We start from the raw sequence: 27,174 nt of genomic DNA on the forward strand, positions 1-27,174 counted from the left end.
TGAATATCATCTAAATAGTCTCTATATGTAAGTGTATACTAGGAATAAGGTACGTAGCTTGACAACTGGGGGCCTCGGTGCAATACTTTTCGATCTCCTCTGAGTAAAAAGGTAGGCGAATTTGACGCGAACTCTGCGGTTGACAGAAAAAACACGAAGATGGCATTTCTAAGCCTGATTTGAATTGGGGACGGACTAAAAGCCAAGTCTGAGAACTAAAATTTAAGTCTAAGTTGTTGTTAAAATTTTGCTAGAATAATTTTACTAAAAATTAGTGAGACAGCAGAGAAGAGTTAAATGAGGTTTAAACTAGATTAGATAATAAAATATCAATATGTCTCCAAAATCCAAATATTCTTATTACAGATCGTAACATAGCATCTATCTCAGAACACATTTATATCCACTGCTTAGGTATGGCTTAGGTTTTTTTTCGTTTGAGTCATGGCATTATCATACAAGATGCCAAATGTAGAAACGAGGAAAAGTTACGTGATGAGAAATATACCAAAATTAAAACACGTATACATGACGAGGCTGCTCGTGTACCAGAAAAAAAAATCTTTCTACAATCTGTAAAAAAGTATATACCTGAAAAGCTAAAAATAATGTATTTCACAGAGGATTGGGCCAGCTGAACTGAATGAATCAGGAAGTCTTAAAGTTTTTCAAAATCGTAGCATATTCAAGATCAAATTATCGATAATGGAAATAAAACAGTAGAACCATGTGAAACTGAGCAATTTTCTAGTAAAAATTCAGGATGTCCGGCCCGATATTGATCTTTATAAAAATGTTGAGCAAGACAATTTCAATATTTTAAAAAATCGGAGGCAAAAGAGATTTTTTCGCCCTAGCGAAAATCACCCTTACTTAGGGTTATTTGACCCTTACCCAGGGTGTCCCAGAAATAAGTGGAAGTATTTTAAGGGGGGTAGATTTGGTCAAAAGAAACGTTTACCGTTTTTCAAGTAAGTCCAAAATAACCGAGTTATTTTACTTTGAAAATTTAAACAAAAAATGCTTTTTTGCTTAAATTTTCAGAACTACTGGATGTTTTCTGGATTTTCTTTCATGTAAAATTAATCTACTACCTATGTTGCCAGATTATCAAGAAATTATGTTTTTTTAACTTAAAACTAAAAAAGATTTCCAAAATTTTTTTCAAGAAATTCCAAATTTTCGCAAAAAAGAACCGAAGAGGCCGAAATATATCAGTTAAAATACTTGCACTTATTTCTGGGACACCCGGTATATTAATAAATATAAATATGTTTCTTCGTTATGGTCATTTTGTTTTTGTGAATTTGGGCCGGTTGCCTGTTATTCCCGAGCCGGTTTCCACTTCCCCATCCACCCCTGAACAGAACTGAGAACTCTCAAGCCGTCCATCATGCATAAATACATTAATAGTATTATACTCCTTCCTTCATCTTTTTATTTAAAGGTCGACGTACTTCGGGACTACGGAAATGTCGCAATTGAAAACTACTCCAAAAAATAAACATATAATTAATTACCGGCCAAACTAACGGTTTTAATCCTTTCGTATCAAAACCAAGTTCTTCCAAGGTTGGAACACCAAATTTTTCATCGTGATCATCTGATAATGGCGTTTGAGCTCCATCGACTGTTTTTGGTGTTACGGGTTGTTCTGGTTGTGGTGGCAAACCGATGCATGCTATAACTGCTAAAAATTGGTGGTAAGTAAGCGGCGCTTTACCTCCGTTTCTAGAAGAGAATATAATTTTAGACATAATATAATATCATTTTTTTATAATTTACCTGTCTATGATATGTTGCAAATGATATAAAGTGTGCGATACTTTTTGAACTACAGAAATACCAAGCTCTTTACATAACGCTGTAATGTTATGGTCACGTACTCTTCCGAAAGGTTCGGGGTCCTCTTCAAAAGTTAAAGCAGTAGTACCCCACTCCTTAAACAGTTTAGGTAAGGTGTCAGCCGGCTGACCTCTAATAACAAATAGACGTGAATTTAATTTCCTCAGGTTACGATCCAGATCTTCTAAACATTGAAGAAGGAATCTATAAGTAATAGAGATTTAACTCATAGTAGTTTTAATAAAAAGTAAAAAAATAACGTTTAGTCTTATTTTCGTAGTACCTGGTGGCCAACTAAGAATGGACGCCGGCTGTATCTCAGAAACTACTTATCCTATAACTTTGGGGAAAAAATTATAATAAGTAAATCGACCAAGAGAAATGGCTGGAAATTATTTTCAAGTTCGAAAAATGTCCGCTAGAGGGCGCTCCTCTGATAGCCAATCAGAAACAAGGTTTTTCTCAAAAATATGCAGGTGAACAGGTATTTTAAATATTACTATTATAAACATCGAGAAATTTGTAATTTTTTTGATATAGAGTATTTTGCTCTATCTCATAAAATAAAGTGGTGGGGGAAGGTTAAATTTGCTTTTATTAAAATAACGATAACTGTGGTTTAGGTTACCCGATTTAAACAAACTAGGGCTCGTTTAAAAGAGTTTTTCTTCCTTAATGATTCCCAGTATAAATTTTATTTCCATAATTTTTTTCGTGGTAGCTAGAGGGCGCTATTTGATATCATAACAGATATTGCGCCTTTGCATAAAAAAAATAAATGGGAGGCTATATTTCTCTTTACACAGTTAAATAGAGCACAACATTTCCAAAATATCAGCGCAAACCGCAACTTTCTACCTTCTCTCTAACCGGAGATATTAAGAGAACAAATTATGTTAGGCTGCCGCTTAGGATTATATGGTCTAGAAATTATAGTAGTAGGCTAGGAAACAAAAAGAGGTAAATTGGTTACGTCAAAAAATCAAAACATATATTTTAGTTTCATTTTAATACCATTTAATTGTAGGTTTTAATCCTTTCGGTTTGTAGGTTTTATTCCTTTAAGTGAAAGACCCCTCGGGGTCTTTCACCTTGACGTGGTGAGTGGGGCTCAGTAACCTTCAATGTCCAGGGAGCGATGCCGGCGGTAGCGTAGCTACTGGTAGGGCCACCCTTGCCGGTAAGGTCTCGAAGTGACGAAGGTGAAGCTAAGAAAGACCACAACGGTGCAGCGTCTGACCCAGAGTGGGCGGCTGCCAACAGCGTCTGATCCATAGTGGGCGGCTGAACTTACGCATCAGGAAAGCAACGGGAAACTACCTGATGTATGAGACCTTTCCCCAGGATTATCATTATGGCTGAAGAATTAAAAAACGGCCCCGAGTACGGGCGCCCCTTAAATGGGGCAGGGGTGCGAAGAATCTCCCGTTCGGCCACAATTGACCTTAAATTCAAACTTAAGATAGGTACTTGGACCTACGTAGTCTATACGAAGCAGGAAAAACCCATAACACAATACAGGAGATGAAAAGACTCGATATCCCGATCCTAGGGGTTAGTGAAATGCGCTGGCCAAACTCCGGTAAATGCAACATAGAAGAACATACTGTGTACTACTCAGGAGAGGACAGTAACTATCATATCAATGGTGTTGCTTTTATAGTTTCCAAACATGTCGAGAAGTGCGTTAAATCCGTGTGTTACGTTTCTGATAGGGTCATTATGTTACAACTGAACTCGAGACCTGTTGACATCAACCTTATTCAAGTATATGCACCAACCTCAGTCAGTGACGAGGAGGAAATTGAAAAATTCTACGATACCATCAAGAGCGTCACTGACAAAATCAAGAAGAAAGATATTACCATTATTATGGGAGACCTCAACGCCAAAGTTGGCCAAGGTAGAGAGGATAAGGTCGTAGGTGACTTTGGACTCGGTATACGTAATGAGAGAGGAGACCGATTTGTTGAATTCTGCAGGGATAATAATTTGTGTATTATGAACACCTTCTACAAACTCCCGAAGAGAAGGCTCTATACTTGGAAACATCCATCAGATAGTCCAGAGAAACCTGTCAGAAATCAGATTGACTATATCACCATCAATGAACGTTACCGAAACTCAGTACAGGCAGTCAAAACTTTTCCTGGAGCCGATGTCCCTTCAGATCATGTCCTCCTAGTAGCGAGGTTCAAGCTCAGATTAAAGAAAGTCGAAAGAAAACAACCGTCAAAAAAGTTAAATGTCGACTATATACGGGACAATCACGAGGTAATTATGAACACTCTGGAAAATAAGTGTGAGGAAAAAATACTTGACTGCAACATTGAAGACCACTGGAATAAGTTTAAAAATATAGTATCAGAAACAACATCTAATATACCTATAGCCCAACAGAAGAAACAGAATTGGATGAATGACGATATTCTGCACCTAATGGAGGAAAGAAGATCATTTAAAAATCAAGACCAACAAAAGTACCAACTTATTAATAAAGAAATTCGGAAGAAAATACGAGCGGCAAAAGAGGCATGGTTTGTGAATCAATGTAAGGAGGTTGAAGAGTTACAGAAGAGACATGATACCTTCAACTTACATAAGAGGGTTAAAGAGTTAACGGGTGTGAATACCAACAGAACTCATAACCTTGTTGACAAGGATGGTAATCTCATTGTAAATGACATTGATAAACTGAGAAGATGGAAAGAGTACATCGAAGAATTGTTTGATGACGAGAGAATAGAAAATGTGATACAACAATGTAATACAGGCCCTATGATAACAATGGGTGAACTAGAGAAGGCTATAAAAACAGCAAAAAATAGAAAGGCAACGGGTCCGGATGAAATACCATCGGAAATACTCAAATGTCTCGATATTAAAGGAAAACAGTCGCTACTATCGCTTTTTAACAAAATATACGAATCCGGAGTTATACCAACTGACTGGATCAAGTCAACATTCGTAATGATCCCCAAAAAGGGAAACTCTAGGAAGTGCTCTGATTACAGAACTATCAGTTTAATGAGCCACGTCCTAAAAATTTTCCTTCGAATTATACATTCAAGAGTATATGCCAAAATAGAGGAACAAATTAGCGAGACACAGTTCGGATTCCGCAACAATCTTGGAACTAGAGAAGCACTTTTTTGCATCCAAGTCCTTGTTCAAAGATGCAGAGATGTCGATCACCCTGTCTTTATGTGCTTTATTGATTTCGAAAAAGCATTTGACAGGGTAAAACATGATAAATTGGTTGCGATTTTACGGGAAGTGGGCATTGATGATAAGGATCTCCAAATAATTAGAAACCTTTATTGGAATCAGCAGGCAAGTGTTAAAATTGGCAAAAATACCTCGGAAACAATAGCAATCCGTAGAGGTGTGCGACAGGGATGCATTATGTCGCCACTACTTTTTAATCTTTACTCTGAATTCATCTTCAGGGAGGCGCTCGAGGAAATCGATGGCGGTGTCAAAGTGAATGGAGTTAATGTCAACAACTTAAAATATGCTGACGATACCGTTTTGTTAGCCAGTAGTCCGGAAGAACTGCAGTTGCTGTTGGATAGAGTTACAAGTACATGCGATGAGTATGGGTTAAAACTTAACACTCAAAAGACTAAGCTTATGACCGTTAGTAAACATCCTATAAATCCGATACCAATAACAGCTTATGGAGTCGACCTTGAGCAAGTTGATAATATCACCTACTTGGGCTCTAACATTAATAACGATTGGGATATGAGCAAGGAAATCAAGCAACGTATAGAGAAAGCTAGATCGGTATTCTATCGGATGAAGAAAGTGTTATGTAGTCGAAATATTAACATAGAACTAAAGTTAAGACTTACAAGATGCTACATATTTTCCACTTTACTTTATGGGGCGGAAAGTTGGACACTCACAGAGACATTGCTAAAGAAACTCCAGGCTTTTGAAATGTGGGTGTATAGGAGATTGTTGCGGATAAGTTGGGTTGACAAGGTTCGTAATGAGGAAGTTTTGAGTCGCTTGTCCAAACAACCCGAAATAAATAAAAACATCAAGATCCGGAAGTTAGAATATTTTGCGCACGTTATTCGACACCCTGAACGATACAACGTCCTCATTTGATTATGCAAGGTAAAATAGAGGGTAAGAGAGGACCTGGTCGTAGACGCACATCGTGGCTTCGAAATTTGCGGGATTGGTTCCAAAAATCAAGTGCAGCACTCTTTAGGGCTGCTGCCAACAAAATTATAATAGCCAATATGATAGCCAACGTTCGTTGAGGACATGGCACTCGAAGAAGAAGAGACCATTTAATTGTTATTTCTCCATATTCGTTCTTGATTCGACCCCATAAATTAAAACCCAGGCGTATTAAATCCGATGACCTAGCTGGCCATGGAAATATGCCGCTCCAGCGTCTCTATCTACTAGGGCTTCTTGGATACCACTAACTTAAGTGGTATCCAAGAAGCCCCACACATTCATAGCAAAAATAAGCGGCCCAACTGCACCAACTACACAACTGCATTCATGCGATGAAATTGCAACAAATGCAATTTCATCATGATGGATCCCCTAACAAAATTGGCAATTCATCTCTTAGAAATTGTGGATAGTTCATTTCATTCAGATAATTAAAAAAGTCCAATAATTCGCCAAAAAGTCCAATCCTAGAATTCCTGCCTAAACATTTACCGACCAACGGTCTTGGTGCTGAACTACTAGCATCAAGGGCAGATTTGAACCAGTAGTGCATATTGTTAAGATTCGCAACTTCGGTGCTATATGAAAAGCGAATCAAACGACGTAAACTTTATAAAATAATAATAAATAACAGAAACAATAGGTAAAACACGAAAACAAGTGAAATCAAACACAAACTTGGATTAATATCTAAATGACATTACATGAAATAAACCTCTAGTTTTCGGCCATTCGAAATTCGGCCGTTTTCTATTAAAAGCAATATGGCGGCACAAAATTTCTAAACATTTTAATATAATTATTGATTGTCCGACTTTCGGACATTTTGGTCTGAGAACTACCTACGTTAATTAACCAAGAAATTCGTAAAAATTATATGGATGGACGATAATGTTACATAAACACGTATATTTATGACGTCATTTTTTACCCGAAATGAAAGAAATGAAAGAAAATGCCCGAAATTCGGATGCTTGAAAACTGAACTTAAAGGTTTTGATATTTTGACGTAACCAATTTACCTCTTTTTGTTTCCTAGCCTACTACTATAATTTTTAGCAGGGTTGGTAAAAATCATGATTTGTTAAAAAAAATCAAAAAAATCAAATTTTTTTGATTTAAATCAGATTTTTTTTAATTTAAATCGATTTTTTGTTTTTGGGTCCATTAACAATAATTTTAGTTAATAATAATAATTTTAAGTAACAATTCTTGTAAACTTACAGCAGTAAATATTTATTAAAAGGCATCAGCCAATATTAATAAAATGGTTAGGTTTGGTTTGGTTTGGTTTGGTTGGGTTGTTCTAAAATGCAAATTTATTAATAACATTACTTAATAGTTAATAACATTTTAACAAAGAAAACAGTAAAAAAAGATAATTTATAACAACAAAATAACAAAAAACATAATACATAATATTAAACAATAGTTAGATACATGGTATTAACGAAAAAAATTAAGTCAAATCAAAATAAAATAAAAGTAAAAATATTATGCCGATATTTTCATATTTAATGATTTCATAAAAATATTCACCTTACACCGGCTGAGGACGGTATTGCAGTTAAAATTTCTTTTATAAGCAGTAAATCATCTTTTGTTATCCCATTTATGGAATATATACAGGGTGGTCCGAACTGTATTCCGGAAACTTCGGCAGCATATTCTGCAGATACAAATAAGTAAAAAAGTTTGTATAAATATATGTCCTAAAATGCTTAGTTTCGAAGGTACAGGGTGTTGAAATTTCATTTTTATTTCGATTTTTTCCAAATAATTTGTGAAGTAACGTCAACATTTGGATGGAAATTGGTGTCTGGAAGTTTTTTGACATGAGAAATTTGATTTTGATGTCAATATGACTCCTACTAGTAGAGGGCACCACATACATATTTTTCCACTGGTTTGAAGAGTAATAACTTTTCGTCCGTACCTGTATAAAACTACTGAGTAAAAAATATACATTTACGACGTTTTCTACGTGAAAAAGGTCTCTTGGTATAAATCGCTACGAGTAATGGTTTTCCAGATATTTGGAATCGAAATTATCAACACCTGTCATCACTGACATAAATTAAACCTGTTGACTAAATAGTTATTAGACTGAAATCATAAATTTGAAATGTTTTTGTGTTAAAAGTTCAATAGAAACTGTTTTATCGTCATTTTTTGCAGGAAAATTTATGATTAATTTAAAAAAAATAAAAATTCCCCAAATTTATTATTTCAGTGAAATAACTATCTACTCAACGTGTTTATTTTTCGTCAATAATGGCATGTATTGACTATTTACATTCTAAATATCTTGAGAACGGTTGATCGCAGCGATTTTTACCAAGAGACATTTTTTACGTAAAAAGTCACGGAAATGTATATTTTTTAACTAAATAGTTTTATACAGGTACGGACGAAAAGTTATTATTGTTCAAAACAGTTGAAACACGTGTAGGTGGCGCCCCCTACAAATAGGAAGCATATTGACATCATAATCAAATTTCTCATGCCAAAAAACTTCCAGACACCAATTTTCATCCAAATATTCACGTTACTTCAGAAATTGTTTGGAAAAAATCTAAATAAAAATGAAACTTCTACACCCTGTATCTCCGAAGTTAAGCATTTTAGGACATACCTTTATACGAACTTTTTTACTTATTTTTAGTTGCAGAATAGGCTGCCGAAGTTTCCGGAATACAGTTCGGACCACCCTGTATATTGTCTCCCACCAGTCAGTAGTATTAACTTCTAAAGCTTTCCAGACATTAATAAACCACTAAAAGGTTCAGCATTTGAATTTATTTTTATTAAAATTTGCATTAAATTTATATCGTTGAAACTATTTGAAATGTAGTCAAAAACAGTTTTCTTTTCTTCTGGAGACAATATATTTTTTTCTTTTGGACTTTGGACATAACTGCTAATAAATGGGCTGGTGTTATAGCTTGTTTGTAACGTTTTACCACCTCTTTTATTATCAATAAATTAAAATTGCCATCTTCTTCAAATACTCTTAAAAGATTTTTCCATATTATGACAGCATCTGCCACACCGCGAGTGTCAGATTGATGATTTAACGCAGCTGCTATTGGTTTTTAACGGGAAATAATTCAATTCAATTCAAAAGTACTTTATTGTTAAAAAATATATACATTTTTGTTAACAAAGCATAATATTCCTAAATCTAAACCTAAAACATGTATTGCCAGCAATCTTAACATAAAAAAAACAATTTTATGAAAAGTAAACAAATGCGTGTAAAAATAAAAACAAAAAGCAAAAAATTTGTGTAAATATAAGATTGAACAATCAGCAAAATAGGTTAAAACAACTAAGTAAAATAACATACAATATACAGAACAGATATAAGATAAAAAAATTCTAAATTCTAAACACTAATATCAAGGGTGTCCCGGTAGAATTCGTCAACGCTGTAAAATGCCCGACTTAAAAGTTCTTTTTTCAGTAGCCTCCGGAAGGTTTTTATGGAATTAACCAATCTTAAAGCAACCGGCAGATGATTAAAGCACAAAATATACACCATACAGAAGCGACAAAGAGATTTGCTTCAAAATTTTTAGGAGGGGGTAATGCTGGTTAACTGTCAAACGTGACGTCACAGAATTATACACCAAAAAAAAATTCACGACCACAGGTATAATTATTTCTAGATGTTATGCATAAAAGACTAAAAAATATATTCCATAATTATTTATTTATTTTTAATTCTAAATAAAAATACTGATTTAAATCCGTCTAGTTTTTCAAAATTAAATAAACCTGCCTTTTATCATTTTCTATTAAAATCTAACAATTTTCTTTCAGTGTGAAATGCTGTTCAAGGCGCACGGATGTCAAACGTGACGTCACGCAATTAGTTCCCATTTGACCAATGCTATTCAAAGCTCTTTGTCGCTTCTGTATGGTGTATATTCTGTGATTAAAGACCTTTCGGCCCTCATATATTATAGATCTTTTGACCAAGGTGCTATTTGGAAGTGGCAAGGGCAGATTCAGGGTTTGGCGGGTAACAATATTGGGTATAGGACCCTGTAGTCTGTTACGATTTTTAAAAATAAGGGATGATGTTTCCAGAATAAAAAGAGATGATAGAGTAAGCATTTTTTGAACTTTAAAGTGTTGTCTACAGGATTCGTTATGTGGTACATTTACAATAAATCGCACGGCTTTTTTTGTAAAATATAAAGAATGTTTAGTAGACCCTGATTCGCCACACCCCAGAGATGAGACTCAAACAAACTCAAATAGGCCGTCCTTGCCACTTGTGAACCCAGTTCTTCCCTAATTGCCCTAACAGCAAAGCATCCAGAAGACAACTTGCCACTTAAGGCCAGAATATGGTCTTCAAATCGCAGATTCCCATCAATAATAACTCCTAGGAATCTAGTCGCAGGAATTCCTGTAAGCAACCCCCCTCGAAATGGAGAATTGCGATGTCACACCTAAGCCCAACAACATGTGTCTTGGATAAATTTAAACAAAGGTGATTTGAGTTAAACCACTCTTTAATGAAGGATAAGTCCTTGCTTAGGATTGCCTTAAGATGCTCAATGTCCTTGGCCTGCCATAATATTAAAGTGTCATCTGCAAAGAGTGTGAAATCTCTGATGTGCAGTTCTGTCAAATCGTTAATATACAATAAGAATAAAATAGGCCCCAAAACAGAGCCCTGTGGAACACCGGAACAGACATTTAACGGTGAGAATTATTTTCCCGAGCACATGACACACTGATATCTACCCTCAAGATATGATCTAAACCAGGCAAGAGCACGTCCACGGAAACCATACTTCTCGAGCTTCAGTAAGAGAATTTCGTCATCCACGCAATCAAAAACCTTGCATAGATCACAGAACACAGCCGCCATTACTCCCCCTGAATCAACCCAACATAGACTTCCTCAAGGAAACTGCAGACAGTATCGTGTGTGCTCTTGGCTTCCCGGAACCCAAACTGCTTATCAGTAATAATGTTAAGGGATTGTAGTTAGTTACGCATCCTATTTTTTACTAACTTTTCAATGACCTTGGACAGAGTGGGAAGTAAAGAAATTGGGCGAAAGTTAGAAGGCTCCTTAGTATCGCCTCCCTTGAAGAGAGGAACCACTGTTGAAGATTTTAGGCAGGAAGGAAAAACTCCCTGCTGCCAGGACTCGTTTATGCAGTTGAATAAGGCTTCTAAGGCTTTATCCGGTAGCTTTAACAGTACTTCAGCAGATATGTCATCATCTCAAATGGATTTCTTATTTTTTATTTCAGCAATAATTTTTTTTTATTTCGAACTTATCTGTATTAAAAAAACAAAATAAATTTTGATAATTAAAATTACTTAGGTAAGACAGAGGGTTAGACTTAGAGGATAAATTCTTGGTCAGGTCACCCGCCATGTTGCAGTAAAACTGATTAAGGTGATCAGGGTCTATCTCAGATTTGACACTAGGTAATTTTTTGCGAAAATCATTAATTATAGCCCAACATTCTTTTTGTTTGTTTTTGGCCTTGTTAAGTCTATTTTTATAGTACATATTTTTAGCAGCCTTGATAAGTTTTCTATAGAAACTACGATACTTATTAACAAAGGTTATGAATTTAGGGTCATACTATATTTTTTTAGATAGTTTAAAGATCGAAGGTTAGTAGCTGAAATCCTTGGGCCTTTAGTAAGCCAACTATTACATTCTTTATTTTTTTTCTTCTTAATCAAGCGCACGGGAAAAGCCCGGTCAAATATAAAGGACAACATTTTGTGAAAACTGCCAATTGGGTCAGACAGGTCTAGGCCTTGTCAATCCGCGCTTATACATAAGGAGTAATACATGCCAAAACTGGCTGTGTTGAAAAAAATACTATTTAAAAAAATGTAAAGATTATCGCATTTATTTCTCAAAGATTGAATATTTAATAAGAGCAACGATATTTTAGCGTTAAAAGTATATTCATGTTCATTATGCTTAAGAGTAGTGGCCTCTGGAGGAGTAATTATAAAAAAGTATTATCTGACACAGTATTATTAGAAACATCAAGCAAGATAGGGTTAGAAGGGCTATCGCCAACACTCTTTACAGTACTGGCCTCTGGAGGAGTAATTATAAAAAATATTATCTGACACAGTATTATTAGAAACATCAAGCAAGATAGGGTTAGAAGGGCTATCCCCAACACTCTTTACAGTTTGTACCTCCCATGAAGACTCTTTACAATATTTCTCCCTAATGTGGGTAAATAGTAACTCTGCTAGACCAAAACCAAAATTATGCGCGTGATTAGTTTCTAAAATATGGTGTAAATCTATATTATTGCTATGAAACATTTTAAAAAGTGACAAATTGCTTTTATATATAATATTGGAGTTAAGACCAAAATAGGAGCTGGTCATAACTAAAGTATTAGTATTTTTACACTGGAGTACAAAACTATTTAATATGAGAGACGGACAACATACACCATTTAAACATAAAACAACTAAGTCTTTACTTGTAAAGTCATGCACCATAGAAGCAGCAGATTCCGTGAGCCCGAAACTTGAACATCCTGGTTTCAGGAAGAATTGTACTTTGTAAGTATCACCAAGTTTTAAACGTGAGTACTTTTGAAAATTGTGATTTATATAGCCAGAAACAATAAGAAGGGTTGGACGATTGTCTACATTTCCCGATATTAGCAGCCTCAAATGCCGCTCCTCTATTGTCCTGTTAGATATATGCGGACTTTCTAATATATATATATATATATATATATATATATATATATATATATATATATATATATATATATATATATATATATATATATATATATATATATATATATATATATATATATATATATATATATATATATATATATATATATATATATATATATATATATATATATATATATATATATATATATATATATATATATATATATACAAATAGTGTTTCTTTTCAGCCTCAAGAACTCTTATAGAACTTATCATTTCTCTGTTTATGGTAGTCAATTCCTCCACTTGTTTTTTAAACGAATCCTTCAATACATGTTCACTGTTTTTACTTTCAGTTGAATTAATGTTAATTAAAAGACCATTATTTATAGAAGTTAATTCCTTCAATTTTGCGCCCAGTTGAGTTTTGTCACTTTCCAAAGATCTCACTTTCACCAAAAATTATTGTTCCTTCGCTTTAAGGTGGGCTATTTCAGTTTTTAGTTCCTCATTGCGTTTGTGAAGTTGATCTATGGAAGCAGAAAACTGTTTTTCGGCTTCTGTAACTTCATCTTCAAAAACCAAGCTATTTCTACGCAAACTCTCAATAAGCCTATCTTTGTCATTTAGCTCAGCGAGAAGGCTTGCAACTTTAGAATCAAAGGTCTTCTTCATATTTTCATCCTCGTTATAATTTGATTGACAAATGTTTGAACACAAAATTTTGTAACCGCCCAATTTTAAGGATTCAGCAAGTATATCAGAGCAGCTCGGGTGAAAAACTGAATAGCAGTAAATGTAAATATAATTTAAAAACTCCCTGTGTCTGCAACACTTAAAATCTCGGTTCATTTTAGTGGGGTATGTTAGGTTAAAATTCTGCTAAAATATTTCACATCTGGCTACCAACGCACCCTTTTGGATTTAGATAGTACATTGATAGACAAGTCTAAAAAGCCCGGGACACAATTTTTTCTGGCCCTCTAGCTGACTTGATGACGTAATCAAAATGGCCGCCAAAATTTTTAGACACGCTTCTATATTTCCCGCTATAAGTCAGTTTTACTTTTCGATATTAACAAATATTGTTAGTGATTATAAAAGAGGCGGGAAACGCGCTTTTTAATGGTATATTTCACAAAATTATTTACGTTTATAATACCAAAAATATTTGTTACTTAAAAAAAATGTTTTTTAATTTCATTTTTTCGTCAGATTTTTCTAAATAACTTGAAATTTGCTATATGTAGCTAAAAATGTGTTCTATACTTTTTTCTTCGGAAAAAAAATTACCTTTACAACGGTATATATGTATATCTTCTATTTTATCATAAACAGTTGCTAAAAATCTGCCAAAACAATGTAGCGTTGCACAGCTAGTCGTTAGGACAGCAATGTAATTTATAGATTTCGAAAAGTAATACAACGGTTTTGTACCTGATAAAAAGCAAAAAATTTAATAACTAATTTTAGATTAATAAGTAAATAAAGTACAGCTTTTTTCGGAAGACGAAACTTTGATTTCCGTTTTAAAATCGCACACATGAAGCCCACTCAAGGTATAACTGTAAAGTAGCTTTCAAACATACAGTTATATATAGTTACAGAAGTCATATCCAGAGTAGAGGATTTGCATTACCCGTTCACTTATGATTACCGATCACTATGCGAGCACTGTCCTTCACATACACAAAGTTTTGTACAGCGTATTCCCATATTAACACATTTACAAGATGTACATTGCTTGCAGCAAGTACAGGAGGTAAGTTCTACACAGTGTTCTGAAACTTCTGGTATTGTTATCCACACAGGACGGTATGATCCTTCCGAAGTTAGTAACCATCCCCACTCGGTTGGTGAAGGTATCGTCTATTGTGCAACGAGATTGTTGCTCCAAATTCTGGCTTGGAATACAGCTCGTTTGATATATTGTTTGATATGTTCCACCTTCACCTTTTATAACTTTATTATTGTGTTCATGAAGCTGATCGTCAGATATTGCAGAAAAAGTTCTAACAGTTTTGCTGCTCGTAAAGTTACCACGAAGAAATTGAGCATGTACATCTGGATGCTTTTCTGGAAGGTCTTGCAGAGTGCTTACAAATATTGACAGCCACCGAGAATAATGGACTGCATCCAACGAAAATGTCCATGGACATAACTGAGCCAAAGTGTTGACGTACATTGGAAAGTTAGATGTACGAATACTCAGTACAAGTTGAACTAGAAGAGATTTCAGTTCGATGACTGTGTTCCAATATTGGAACTGTTCAAAATCCACTGTTCAATACCTTCTTCACTGAGACCAAAATTCGTTTCACATGCTTTGTTCAATGCTTTTACCTGTAGACAATGCAACGCAACTAAAGTAACTTCAATACCAGCGGTTGTTACTAATTCAATCCATCCGTTGCCTGTTAACCACTTGCCAAGTAAATTAATGACCGTCATTTCTATGTGTAGGCCTCCCATCATAAATAAATGCGATCCTCGCCATACTTCAGGGAATTTCCATTGCAGTTGCTTTCCGATAGCATATACTGGTTGACTGGTTGATCAGCTGTTATCACGGATGTTTGATTTTCATTCAATTTTGCAGTAGCTATTACTATGATATCCATCATATGACGTACCATTGATGGCGTTTCAATTTCGTCATTAAGAAGTGGAAGCAAAGACACATTACACCTAATTTTTTAATACCAGGTTCATTGTGTGCATGAAAAGCAGCAAACGATATAGTAGGCCATGCTCTAATACTTGTATGTCTTCAATATACACTCTCTGCAGGACAGAGTTAAGCCAATGACTTAAAACTTTCCTAGGGGTGAATGCAGGATCGTGGTCGGTGTACTGTGTATTGACAGTTGGCAAAGGTGGGTCACTTGTTACTTTATCAGTTGCAGGAAGAGTAGTGTAATATTGAAGTTGACCACTGACAATTTGTTTGTTCCACTGCTGGATACGAATGCTGTCATCGTCAATCTCTATAGTTGCTTCACTGTGAGGATGCTGAATAATAGTAACACTTGAACCATGGAAAGAAGTAACGGCAGTAGAAGAAGACTGGTTGTGATCAATGTTATCTATTGCTGATGTTACAAACACAGTGGGACACGACTTAGGATGGTAAACACCATCTTCCGTATATTTTTACAAACACATTAAACATTACAGCAATTACATTTGATAGTTAAATCGTCATTAGGTCGCTGTATTACTTTTCAGGATCTATATAAATTGTGTTTTTACCATAACGACTAGAGTCTATATACTAGAAGTCATATATACCGCTAGGTATTCTCTGACCAACAAAAAAGTGTATGACACGTTTTTAGCTAAATGTAACTGATTTCAAGTTATTTAGCAAAATGCGATGAAAAAAATTAAAATTACAAAAATAAAATTTCAAATATTTTTGATTTTGTGAACCTAAACTATAAAACCAAAGACATCGTTGGGAAGCATGTTTTCTCCTAATTCATAATCACTAAAAACATATGTAAATATCGGAAAGGAAAATTGAGTTATAACGGGAAATCTAGAAGCGTGTCTCAAAATTTTGGCGGCCATTTTGATTAGGTCATCAAGACCGCTAGAGAGCCAGAAAAATTTGTGTCCCGGGCTTTTTAGACTCGTCTACCTATGTACTATCTGAATCCAAAAGGGCGCATTGGTTGCCAGATGTGAAACTTTTTTGAGCCATCTCACCCTACTATTTTGCTTGTGTAAAAATGATGAAATTAAAACGAAAACGAAACGAAATTTGGAACGTAGCTGCCGCATAAAAATGCAAACAAACAATTAGCGCGATAAGATCGAAGAAGCACTGTGTCTAATTTTTCACAAAATACAACGGAATTTGCAAAATAAAAACTAAAATTTGCCACTAAACGTATAAACAAACATTATACCACACTTTTAAATATTAATTTTAACTTTAAAACAACGGAATTACGCGAATATTTGAGGAGCACACATTTTAAGGAGACTACTACGACTGCGTCCTCGACTTAAAATCTATCTAAATAAGATCTTCTACTTTTTTTTTAATGTCAATATTCTGAATTTTTAACTGAATCGTTTGATCTATTTCTTTAAATGATTCGGAAATTTCAATTAAAATGGCTCAATTAGAGACATACCTTTCTAATGCTTGACACATAACGTCGACCATCTAACCTCTATAGGCATTTTTAGTGCCATATGATTGTTTCTAAAATATTTTATTATTTGAATTACATTCTCTGTAACATTCTTGATTTCTAAATCTTTTGCTAAAAGATTTAAAACGTGTGCTGAACAGCCATAGGTAATTATTTTACACGTATCGTCCTTATTTAGAAATTGACGCATTTTTGCCATATTTGCGGCATTATCAGTTATTAAGCTTCCTATAGTGCAGCAATATTTTGCCTCTGTTTTGGCAATGCAGTCTTTGGCCAATGTTTCCAAATATCCTGCTGTGTGAGACTTTCCTGAGGTGTCAATAGTATCCACTAGCACAATATGGCCATCTGTTGTCACAGAACAACATATTATTGGCTCATTTCGAATATTAGACTAACCGTCCATGGAAAGCCACACAGTTTTTCCAGCTAACACAGTTTTGCAATTTTCTTGTTCCTCTTCAAACACCTCGTCCAATAATTTTTGACCTATATCTTTACGACTAGGTGGTTTATATTCTGGTCTTAATAGTTCTATCATTTTCTTAAATTCTGTATGTTCTACTTGCCTAAAAGGAGTATTGGTAGCAAATATGTATTTTGCTATCTGTTTGTCAATTTTTTTCTTTTTGGTCAAGACGCGTTTGTACAACAAATTTGTCTAAAGAAGCTTCCCAAGTAGCATTTGGATGTTATCTAACGTCGGGTATACGTCGCGTTCAATAAACCCGACGTCGGGTACCAACGTCGCACAGTGGTTCCAAATGGTGAAAAAGTGCCGCATGTGATTTTATTGACGTAATTTTTTGGTTAAGGGATACATTTTGTAATTGATTTTGTGGAGCACAAAGTTAAGGTTTCAAGGTATTAAAAAACGTCAATATTGTGAAGTCCTTAACATCCGCAAGACGAGGACGACTGTTCTACATCCACGCGTCAGCTGCACTCGTCTATTTATAACTGCCCTCTCTAGGCCACAGCCGCCGGCATTTATACCTACAGCTAAAGATTTCTAGAATAGTCCATAGATCGTTAGGTGCATAGAGAAGGTTTCGAATGTTCTCGTATGTACTACTCCATTCCAGTGGGACTCATTCTTCTCGAATCTTCGAATGAATCATTACGGTGTCTATTCTTTAATGCGATGTTAAGGTCATCCGAGGGCGGGTCATATAGTTAGGTTAGGTCGAGTCCACACCGGTCCGCAACAATATGAATCGCTAGTTAAAAAACGCCATCTTCAAACTCATTAGTAATTTCGTCATCTTCATCATTACTTGTAGAATTGTCCTCGTCAGAACTCATATCGTACCCCACACCCATCATGGCATTGTTAACAGAAGTTTCCTCATTGAGAAAATCTAGAGGTAGGTGTACATTTTCATCCTTTTTTGTTGTCTTTGATGACAACTGAAATTTCTTGAATAAGAAAAAAAATAGAGGATCAGATGTTAACATAAATCTGTTAAAAATATCTTCTAAAGTGTCTTTCCGAGAAATCTTTCTTGAGAAGTCTGTACGATATCTTTTAAAATCTTTGTTGCGGGCTTCTTGTGGTTCTTCACTCAATGCTCCTAAATTAAAAAAATAATTATTGTTTGGTATTAAAGTTTTATAAGAAATATTACCTACTGGAATGAAAGGAAATTGTTTCATGTACTCATGTCCATGGTAAAGAATTTTATGAACTGTTGGTGAAAACGTGAATTGAGGGTAGGTTTTGTGAAAAAGTTCAGCAGTTTCACGTGCATAATTTTCATAAGACTCAGGTGAAATAATTCTGTTGCATGATATCGCAGCTAGGACATTCGAGAACCTTTCAATAATAGGTAACTCTATCCCTATAATTTCAGATGTAACTTTCGAGTTCTGAAAAAATCTCCTAGCTGTATTTCCGTCATGGGAAATACCAAACCCTGGTTTTGGTTTACCTATGTTTAAACCAGTTTTCTCTTTAAACTGCTTTTGTATTATTTTCTTTTTAGTTTCTTGTTCTTCCTTCGTAGAGGCCAGTCTAAAAATAAATTAAATATAGATGGATAATGCTTGCTGACATGACAGCAACTTCTCATCTAACTAACAATGTTTAATTCTCTCATCTAATATACATACTTGTATGAACATCTCAGTAAAAATTCCATGGAGTTAATTTTTGCATGCAAAGGGGATATTCCAAATTTCAAAACATCTGCATTGGTTTGGCTCGGCAAATTATTCAAAGTTTTTGGTCCAGCTAGACAAACAGGGCATCTCTAAAAGTACAATAGGTTTAAACATTATGCAGAACGTTTAAAATATTATATTTAACAAAAACTCATTTACCGAAGTTGCAGCATTTTTGCACACCGCATTTATTATTTTTCCATCTACCATTGTACAGTAGAATCTATGTCTTACAATGACTTCTACGCTATTATTAATTTTTATTTTACTGTCCTGTATTTCCACAATTTCCTTCATCACTCTAGAATACTCTGTTAGAATTGTATTACAGTCTTCCTTGCAGAAAGCCATTCTCATTGGTCGACATAAGCTAAAATTTGAAAATGTAATTTATCAAAAATTTAGATTAGGCTCCTCCAAATTCTAGTCTAAGTCTAATAACTCGACGAAATTTAGATAAAATTTGATATGTAGTAAGATATTGATGTAGTTGGTAGGAAAAAAGGCTCATAAATTTCAGGTTTCCAATCTTCATACCCTTTTTCTTCAGTATTTTTAATCATACCGCCTGAAATTCTACAAGCTAGTCTTGAGAGGCTGATCGAGTTTTGCAATGAAAATCAGTTATTTTTGAATCCTGACAAATGTTCTGTGTTGTCGTTCTCTCGGGCATCTACAATCATTAACTATAATTATAAACTTGGGAGTTCTGTTTTAAACAGAGTTACCCATATAAAAGATCTAGGGATTCTGTTTGACTCTAAAATGACTTTTCAACTCCATATTGACAAACTGGTTAATGATTGTAATAGGACCCTTGGATACATTAAAAGACAATGTGTTGATTTCAATAACTCCAAAACGATTTTGACTCTGTATTACTCATATGTATTTAGTAAACTACAATTCGCATCTGTCATATGGAGCCCTGTATATAGAAATAACGTTGAGAGACTGGAAAAAATACAAAGAAATTTTTTGAGATTCCTTGGCTATAAATCGCACTTCCACGTAGCACATCATGATTACTCAGAGATACGGCGGCGCTTCAAAATTCTTGAATTGGAAAAGAGACGTACTCTATCTGACATTTTAACTTTGTTTAAGATCATTAATAATCTGTCTAGCTCTCCAAATATCCTATCGAGAGTTAAGATTAATGTGCCTGTCCGTGCGCTGAGGGGTCATGACCTCTTTTGGGTTCCATATTGTAGGACCAATTATTACCAGAATGCACCATTGGTGAGGATGGTTAGGGCTGCTAACTTGTATTGTTCTGATTCTGAACTAGATTTTTTCAATCAAAATCTACTAACCTTTAAGAATAGGCTTAAGTTGAAATTGTTAGAGTAGACCGATCTCCTGTCCTGTGATACTGTGTATATATAGACTACAGTGACCTGTAAAACGCACTACCTCTATGCTTTGTATTAATTAATTAAGAAATCTAAATATATTGTAGATGTTACTTGTTTTATAACTTATAATATTGTTAATGGAAAATTATTGTAAACTGTAATATCAGGATACTAGTTTTGGACTTTTGTTCCGTTTGTATCCTAAAGACTGAAATAAATAAATAAATAAATAAATAAATACCTTGAAGAATTTGGATTTTAATTTCTCCAAATAACATCTTTCTGAGAATCATCTCTATATGTTAATGAAATAGGCACCAAGTTAGTACAAAATACAGTAGAATCGGAATTTTTTGGATCCATAAATCGTTGCTTAAATTCCGAATGACCACTGCTTCCATCCATACCCCATTTATGTGTGGCAATAATATCACATGTACTATTCAGATCAGCAATATTAATTAAAATTCGTTCTACTGTGGTATCAACTAAATTCTGAAGAGTCACTTTGGCTTCAGTTTCAGTAAAATCATCAGGATTTAAAACAGGATAGCTCAACTTTTTATATTTAAGTATCTCCTGGTATGAAGGGTACAGATCCGTACCTGATGAAAAACATAATGAAAAAAAAATATTTATACAAATTGCGAATTAATGAAATTACCTTTCCAAAGTGTAGCTGACCGCATGTTTTGGTACTGTGCCTTTGTTTGCTTGCTGTTGATTATAAATAAAGCGATGGCTTCATTAGGCGTAAATTTTTTGGGAATATTTTGTTTCAAGCAGCCAACACTTCATCCGGAGAAGAAATAGCGGCTGAAACTGCTTTAGCAACATCATGTTTATGTTCCTTTTTAAGAACAGAAACGGTTGCGTAAGCAAGGATGTCTGAAGTATAATTATCTCTGACGTCTATAATGAAGTAATTAATATATGGTAAATACAGTGCACAAAATTGAAATAAAAAAATCACCTTTCGTAGTTCTGTCTTTTTGAGATTTGGATAAATCGGAAAAACATTTTCTTTTTGATGGACCGGGTTCCGATTCCCCAGTGCATTGCGAATTTTCGTCTATAGCTACGTCACTGAATACATTTTTTTCTAACCAATCAGCATTTTTCAAACTAAATTTTTGCCAAGAATAAGATGAATCTCTCCATCTTTTGGTCCATTTTTGAATGAATGATTTGAGTATTTTCTTAGCGGATTCTTGCTCCGTGTTCTAAATATCACAATAATTTGTTAGATATAGGGTAATTTCTTCCAAAATTTCAGCTTCCGATTTTCCATTGAATCCATTCTTAAGAAAACGTTTACATAAATTCATACGACTGATGTTACCTAAAATGTCAGGTGTTTTTCAATTGATGAATAGACGCCAGAAGAAATCACCAAATGGTTTTTTTTTCTATCTGGCATCAAAAAATTTAGTTTAGTGTAAATTGGGAGTCGCCAGTTCGTATTTTTTTTAAAACGAAAACAATATTAGGTAAAAATTCTATTTCGGCGGGTCATGGCGGGTCTAAATATTGAACTAAAAAGTAGGAGGGGTTCTACAAAGACTTTAAAAATAAAAACTAGCGTGGTGTTCGGTGGTGCTCTTAAGATATTTGAACTCAAAAGACAAATACAGATTATTAAAAAAATACTTACCTGAATGGCCTTCCTCCATGGTTGTATTACTTTTCACACGTATTATTGTTGATTTAATAAAACACCAAAATTTATCTTAATGCTGACCTCCGTTCGATTTACAAAGTGTAAAAATGATAAAAATCTTAAAAATGCTCGCCATCAAAAAATAATCAACAAAAAACATAGACGAGATAGTGATAAATGGTTTATCGGGTGCGTATTTGAAATATGTTATTAAAAGAGAGATTTATCAGATATGAATTTTAACCGATATGCGTCACTTTTTGCCATATCGGAACCACTGTGCGTCGGTTCGACCACCTGACGCCCCTTATTTGCACCTAAATGGGTAATACAGATTCGGGTCGCCTGGACGTCGATATCTGACGTAATAGGGAATGTAATTCTACCAATTACCAACGTCATATTACGTTGGATTTCAGTCACTTAAAATTCGTCGCAAAGCACTTACGTTACGTTCGGTTTCAAATTCGCTACCAAGAATATATAAAAACCTAACCAAACTACCTAATTACAGATGGATTCATAATCACTCCTCGAATATAACTAAGTGCCTACCTAATTTCGTATTATAATAATTCTGAATCATTAATCCAGACATCAGTTTTGTCAACGGAAGTCACTTTTTTGATATATCTGATTAAAATACGCCGGAAAACAACGAGCGTCTTCAAAATTAGGTAGATTTATGAAATAAAAATATCTATAAAAAAGTAACTCGCAAAATATTTTTTTTTATTTTCTAGCTGGTTTAATCATAAAACTGTTCTGTGGTTCCCCCCAAACTCAACCTTATCAATATTATTCTACTAGAAATCGGAATGTGAATGTAAATTTTAAAAACAAAAAACGATTTTAAAATGGCTGACAAACGGATACTTGTTAAGAATGGCGGATTTCTGTGTCCGACTTAATATGAACTACCAATATACCAATTCCGACCGGGTCTCCAATATTAGTCGTCTCACACGACCGAAATTATCAAACCGGACGACCGGCAATCGTATTATGACGTATATAATTCCAACGTACGCCACGTAAAATTTGCGATCGGCCGGCATACGTAGGAGCATCCGTCGTCGGCCACAGAGCATATCATTTTTCGTATTCCTGGTAAACCATTCCCGACGTTGTCTGTTATTGGTCTATAATAGGTCAACTGTTTGTTGTCAAAAAATGTTTGACGGTTGACGGTTCAACGGTTTCCTAGGCGTAACCTCACTTTGCGTATCAGTGATTTGTGGATTTGTGCAATTATATTTTAGTTTTTGTTTTCTCCTTAAAAAATGGACAGCCACTTGTTAAGATAGTATATATACAAAATTTAAAAGAATTGGAACCAGTACCTCACATATGGGAGGAGGAGGAGGTCTGCTGGTTTCCTAAGCTAAAAAAAGAAATTAAGATGCACCAGTGTAATGCAGCATCTCTTCCGGATAAAAAGCATTCGTGAGTGGAGGCAAGACATCACTATTACTATTATTATTTTGCAAAAGCCTCGACCACTTTCTGTAAAATATAGATGAATGTCTAAATGCCTTTTTAGTGTTTTTAGGCATAATAAAAAAAATAAGTTTGTTTACAAAAACTTTTTATTAGGTTATGTTCATGATGTTCACTAGGCCGCAAATGCTACTTAATGGGTTGTATTTACGGATGTAAATAGAGATACGTAAATTAGGTTATAAATATGAACATAAAATACAACAAAATATAATTGGACGTTACTTTAGGGATTATCAGTGAGACGTATCCTATTCGGACAACGGGTAGACGTCAGGCTAGTTCAAATATATGTACGTCGTGCATGCCAACGTGGAAACGACGTTGGGAAATTAATAAAAATGGTACGTTGTTATTTTGTACGTCGACAGATCATTGGATTTACCGACTCGGATCCAACGACGTCGCTTTTAATAGGAAAACGATGTCACCGGTCGTATCACCAGCACCCGACCTAAATTTGCACAAAGTCTGACGTCGCTTCAAGTCAGATTTAGTTCGAAGTCAGATAGATGCTACTTGGGTTTGGAACGCTTTGTTGAAACTGGCTGACTGGTTTACTGGCTTATCGAGGCTTCCAGTAAGATTGGAGGAATTGTCCTTGATGAGGAGGCTACTGGATTTTCATAAATATCTTCGTTCTCGTGACGATCTAAAAAAAACGTGAAATAAAAACCAAATTCTCTCGTTTTTGTACTATTATATGTATCTACTTTAAACTTAAAATTTTATAACAATCTTATAAATTATTACTTTACCTACCATTATTTTCTGGGTCTCTATTATTAGATGCATCAGTTTTTGCTTGACATTCTTGATAATGCTTTTTCAATCTTGTTACGAAACCTTGCATCTCTTTTTGACACGATTTGCACTGCGTCCGAACCCCAGTAGAAGATTTCGATTTAATTTGAATAAAATATTGCCAAATATTGTTCTTTTTTTCGTCCAGACATTATGCACTGTGGTCAATTAGCGGAAAAAAAACATAAAAAATATGAAACTGTATTAATTTATCGACCAAGTTGCATTAACGTCGACGTCGAATCAAATACTAAAGTCTACGCGGGGCGGGAGGCGCCGGCCGCATATTCGGAAATCGCCGACACATTAGCCGTTCGGATTAGATCGGGACCGGCGACGAACGGTTGATAAAGTACCGACGTATTAGACTAGTCCCAACCCTTATGCGTCGGTGATTTACGAAAACGAAACACTGTTAACTGCATATTGCATTACAGTATAGGTTACATATCGAGAACTGTTAGAAAATGATAAAAAATGATAAAAAACAGACTTGAACAGAAATTATCTTTAACACTAAAATTAAATACGGTGTATTCCATTTAAAATAAGAAATATGATTTTCTAAAATTTCATGAGGCAATTTTCAATTTGTCATTTTTAGTATAAAATTGTAACTAAAATTTTGTTAACTTAAAAAAATACTTTATTTATTATTAAATTACTAAACAACTTAAGTCTATAAGCAAAGCATATTATCAAGAAAATATATGAATAGAAAAAAAATAAGACATATTTTATATTTTTTTTTGGACTTATTCACTCCTAATCCCATATTTTTTTTAATTTTGTGTCTGGAAAAAAGTGTCGGATAGTTATTTTACCTATAATTTTACTGGACAGTCTATATTTCGCAAAATTCTTTTGCGGTTCGCTTCCCTATTTTTCTTTTGTTTGCCATCAAAATGGCAGTGATAAAATCTCAAATCTCTTAAACTCTTTCAAAAATTTCTCTTCTAACATTTACCAAGGCAGTTATCCATTCTATAATAAAATACAAATAAACTAAAATTTACTCACTAACCAGTTTTAAGCTTCCATGCCGATAATAGAATCACTGGAGCCTTAATAAAGGGTAAGTTAAGTTTTGAGACTTATCGCAAGTACCGTATGATCGAAAAAAAACAGCGCCTAGTGTAGGTTTGGAAATGACGATCATTGACATTCCCTATATTTTACATACAAAATGACAGCTATCTTTATTTTCAAGCCAGCTCTGACGTCGTTTTTTTACATCGTATGGTATATCTAGCATTCACATGAAAGTGCACAAGTCTTTTTCGCAGTATAAAAAATGCTATCTGTGCTATTACTATTTATTTTGTATTAATGAAACATTAATAACATTACTGTTATTATTTAGTTTCTCTGCAAAAAGCAACGTATCTAAAATTTGTTTTTATCAGTAATCTGCAATCTCAGTTTACTGGAGGCTATTTATTTATCAGGTACAGCTGGTAATGTCTTAAAATCCATGTTTTTGAATTAGCAATCTGCTCGAAATATGCTAATCACTAGAAAATAATAAAAACCAACTACAGACGATTACTGATTGGTGATAAAAATTTACGAATACACATTACAGATTCAGATCAAATTAATCCGATTTACAAATTTGCGAAGAAAGAAACAATATTTTGAGCACATCGTAAATCGCCGACGTATTAGTCTAATACGTCGGTACTTTACGCAGCACCCGAACTTTTCCGAGCGGCTAATGTGTCGGCGAATTCCGAATATGCGCGCCGCGCGCCGGCCGTCCGCGTGTCGCATGAAAGTGCGTTGCATGCATATTTCCAAATTATAAAATGTTGTCAGATTATGCTTAAATATAAGAAATTGAAAATAGACAAATTTATCTATGTTGATATTGATTTTTTAAAAAAAATCACTTGATTTAAATCATGCCAACCCTGATTTTTTGACCATATAATCCTCAGCGGCACCCAACGGAATTTGTTCTCTTAATATCTCCGGTTAGAGGGAAGGTAGAAAGTTTCGATTTGCGCTGATATTTTGGAAATTTTGTGCTCTATTTAACGGTGTGAAGAGAAATATAGCCTCCCATTTATTTTTTTTATATGCAAAGGCGCAATATCTGTTATGATGTCAAATAGCGCCCTCTAACTACCACGAAAAAAATTATGGAAACAAAATTTATACTGGAGATCATTAAGGAAGAAAAGCTCTTTTAAACGAGCCCTAGGTTATTTAAATCGGGTTAGCTTAACCAGAGTTATCCTTATTTTAATAAAAGCAAGTTTAACCTTCCCCCACCACTTTATTTTATAAGATAGAGCAAAATACTCTATAGCAAAAAAATTACAACATTCTCGATGATTCTAATAGTAATATTTAAAATACCTGTTCACCTGCATATTTTTGAGAAAACCCCTGTTTTCTGGTTGGCTATCAGAAAAGCACCCCCTAGCGGACATTTTTCGAACTTGAAAATAATTTCCAGCGATTTCTCTTGGACGATTTACTTTTTAGATTTTTTTTCCCCAAAGTTATACGAAAAGTAGTTTCTGAGATACAGCGCTGAGATTACGCGTACGTAATAGGTAACATTATACAGGGTGTTTCAAAAACATGTGCCATCTCTCGTGGGGAGATTCCTCACGTAAAAATAAGATTTATTTTTCATATCAACATAGGTCCGATTCTGCTTTGTTGAGATGTAAAAGTTACTATAAGTGCTAATGCTAAAAAAGTGTATATAAATTCATCAGGGACGTGCATAAGGATTATCTTACTGGAATATTTTTCA

At 34.4% G+C, this 27,174-nt stretch overlaps 2 protein-coding genes across 4 annotated transcripts in view; both read right to left on the reverse strand.

Annotated features, from left to right (window-relative positions):
* The window catches only part of LOC115879645 (cryptochrome-1), a 121,967-nt gene that overhangs the window by 66,586 nt on the left and 28,207 nt on the right, over positions 1-27,174 (reverse strand). Inside the window, exons 3-4 of the mRNA XM_030896543.1 lie at positions 1,786-2,049; positions 1,521-1,731 (exon numbers count right to left, since the gene is read on the reverse strand). Coding sequence (XP_030752403.1) covers positions 1,521-1,731; positions 1,786-2,049 — 475 coding nt within the window. The remainder of the gene's footprint in view (positions 1-1,520; positions 1,732-1,785; positions 2,050-27,174) is intronic.
* LOC115879646 lies at positions 18,131-22,403 on the reverse strand. Of its 3 annotated transcripts, none has more exons than XM_030896545.1 (4): positions 22,095-22,403; positions 19,242-19,452; positions 19,032-19,171; positions 18,131-18,933 (listed from the first exon to the last, which is right to left on the reverse strand). In XM_030896545.1, the coding sequence occupies exons 2-4, from the start codon at positions 19,437-19,439 to the stop codon at positions 18,144-18,146; spliced, it is 1,128 nt and encodes a 375-aa protein (XP_030752405.1). In that variant the 5' UTR covers positions 19,440-19,452; positions 22,095-22,403; the 3' UTR covers positions 18,131-18,143. The 3 variants fall into 3 exon arrangements, with proteins under 3 accessions (XP_030752405.1, XP_030752406.1, XP_030752404.1); XM_030896546.1 differs by lacking the exon at positions 22,095-22,403 and having other exon boundaries at positions 18,131-18,493; positions 18,548-18,933; positions 19,242-19,543; XM_030896544.1 differs by lacking the exon at positions 22,095-22,403 and having other exon boundaries at positions 19,242-19,543.

This window comes from Sitophilus oryzae, unplaced genomic scaffold, assembly GCF_002938485.1.
Source record: "Sitophilus oryzae breed Bouriz unplaced genomic scaffold, Soryzae_2.0 scaffold_1582_pilon_pilon, whole genome shotgun sequence".
NCBI lineage: Eukaryota > Metazoa > Arthropoda > Insecta > Coleoptera > Curculionidae > Sitophilus > Sitophilus oryzae.

Excerpts from the sequence above, each read along its gene's own strand:
- LOC115879646 (XM_030896545.1), bottom strand. The coding sequence starts at position 19,439 with ATGAGAATGGCTTTCTGCAAGGAAGACTGTAATACAATTCTAACAGAG. Across the intron at positions 19,172-19,241 it reads GCAAAAATGCTGCAACTTCG|AGATGCCCTGTTTGTCTAGC; the intron begins GTAAATGAGTTT and ends TTGTACTTTTAG. Across the intron at positions 18,934-19,031 it reads TTACTGAGATGTTCATACAA|ACTGGCCTCTACGAAGGAAG; the intron begins GTATGTATATTA and ends ATTTATTTTTAG.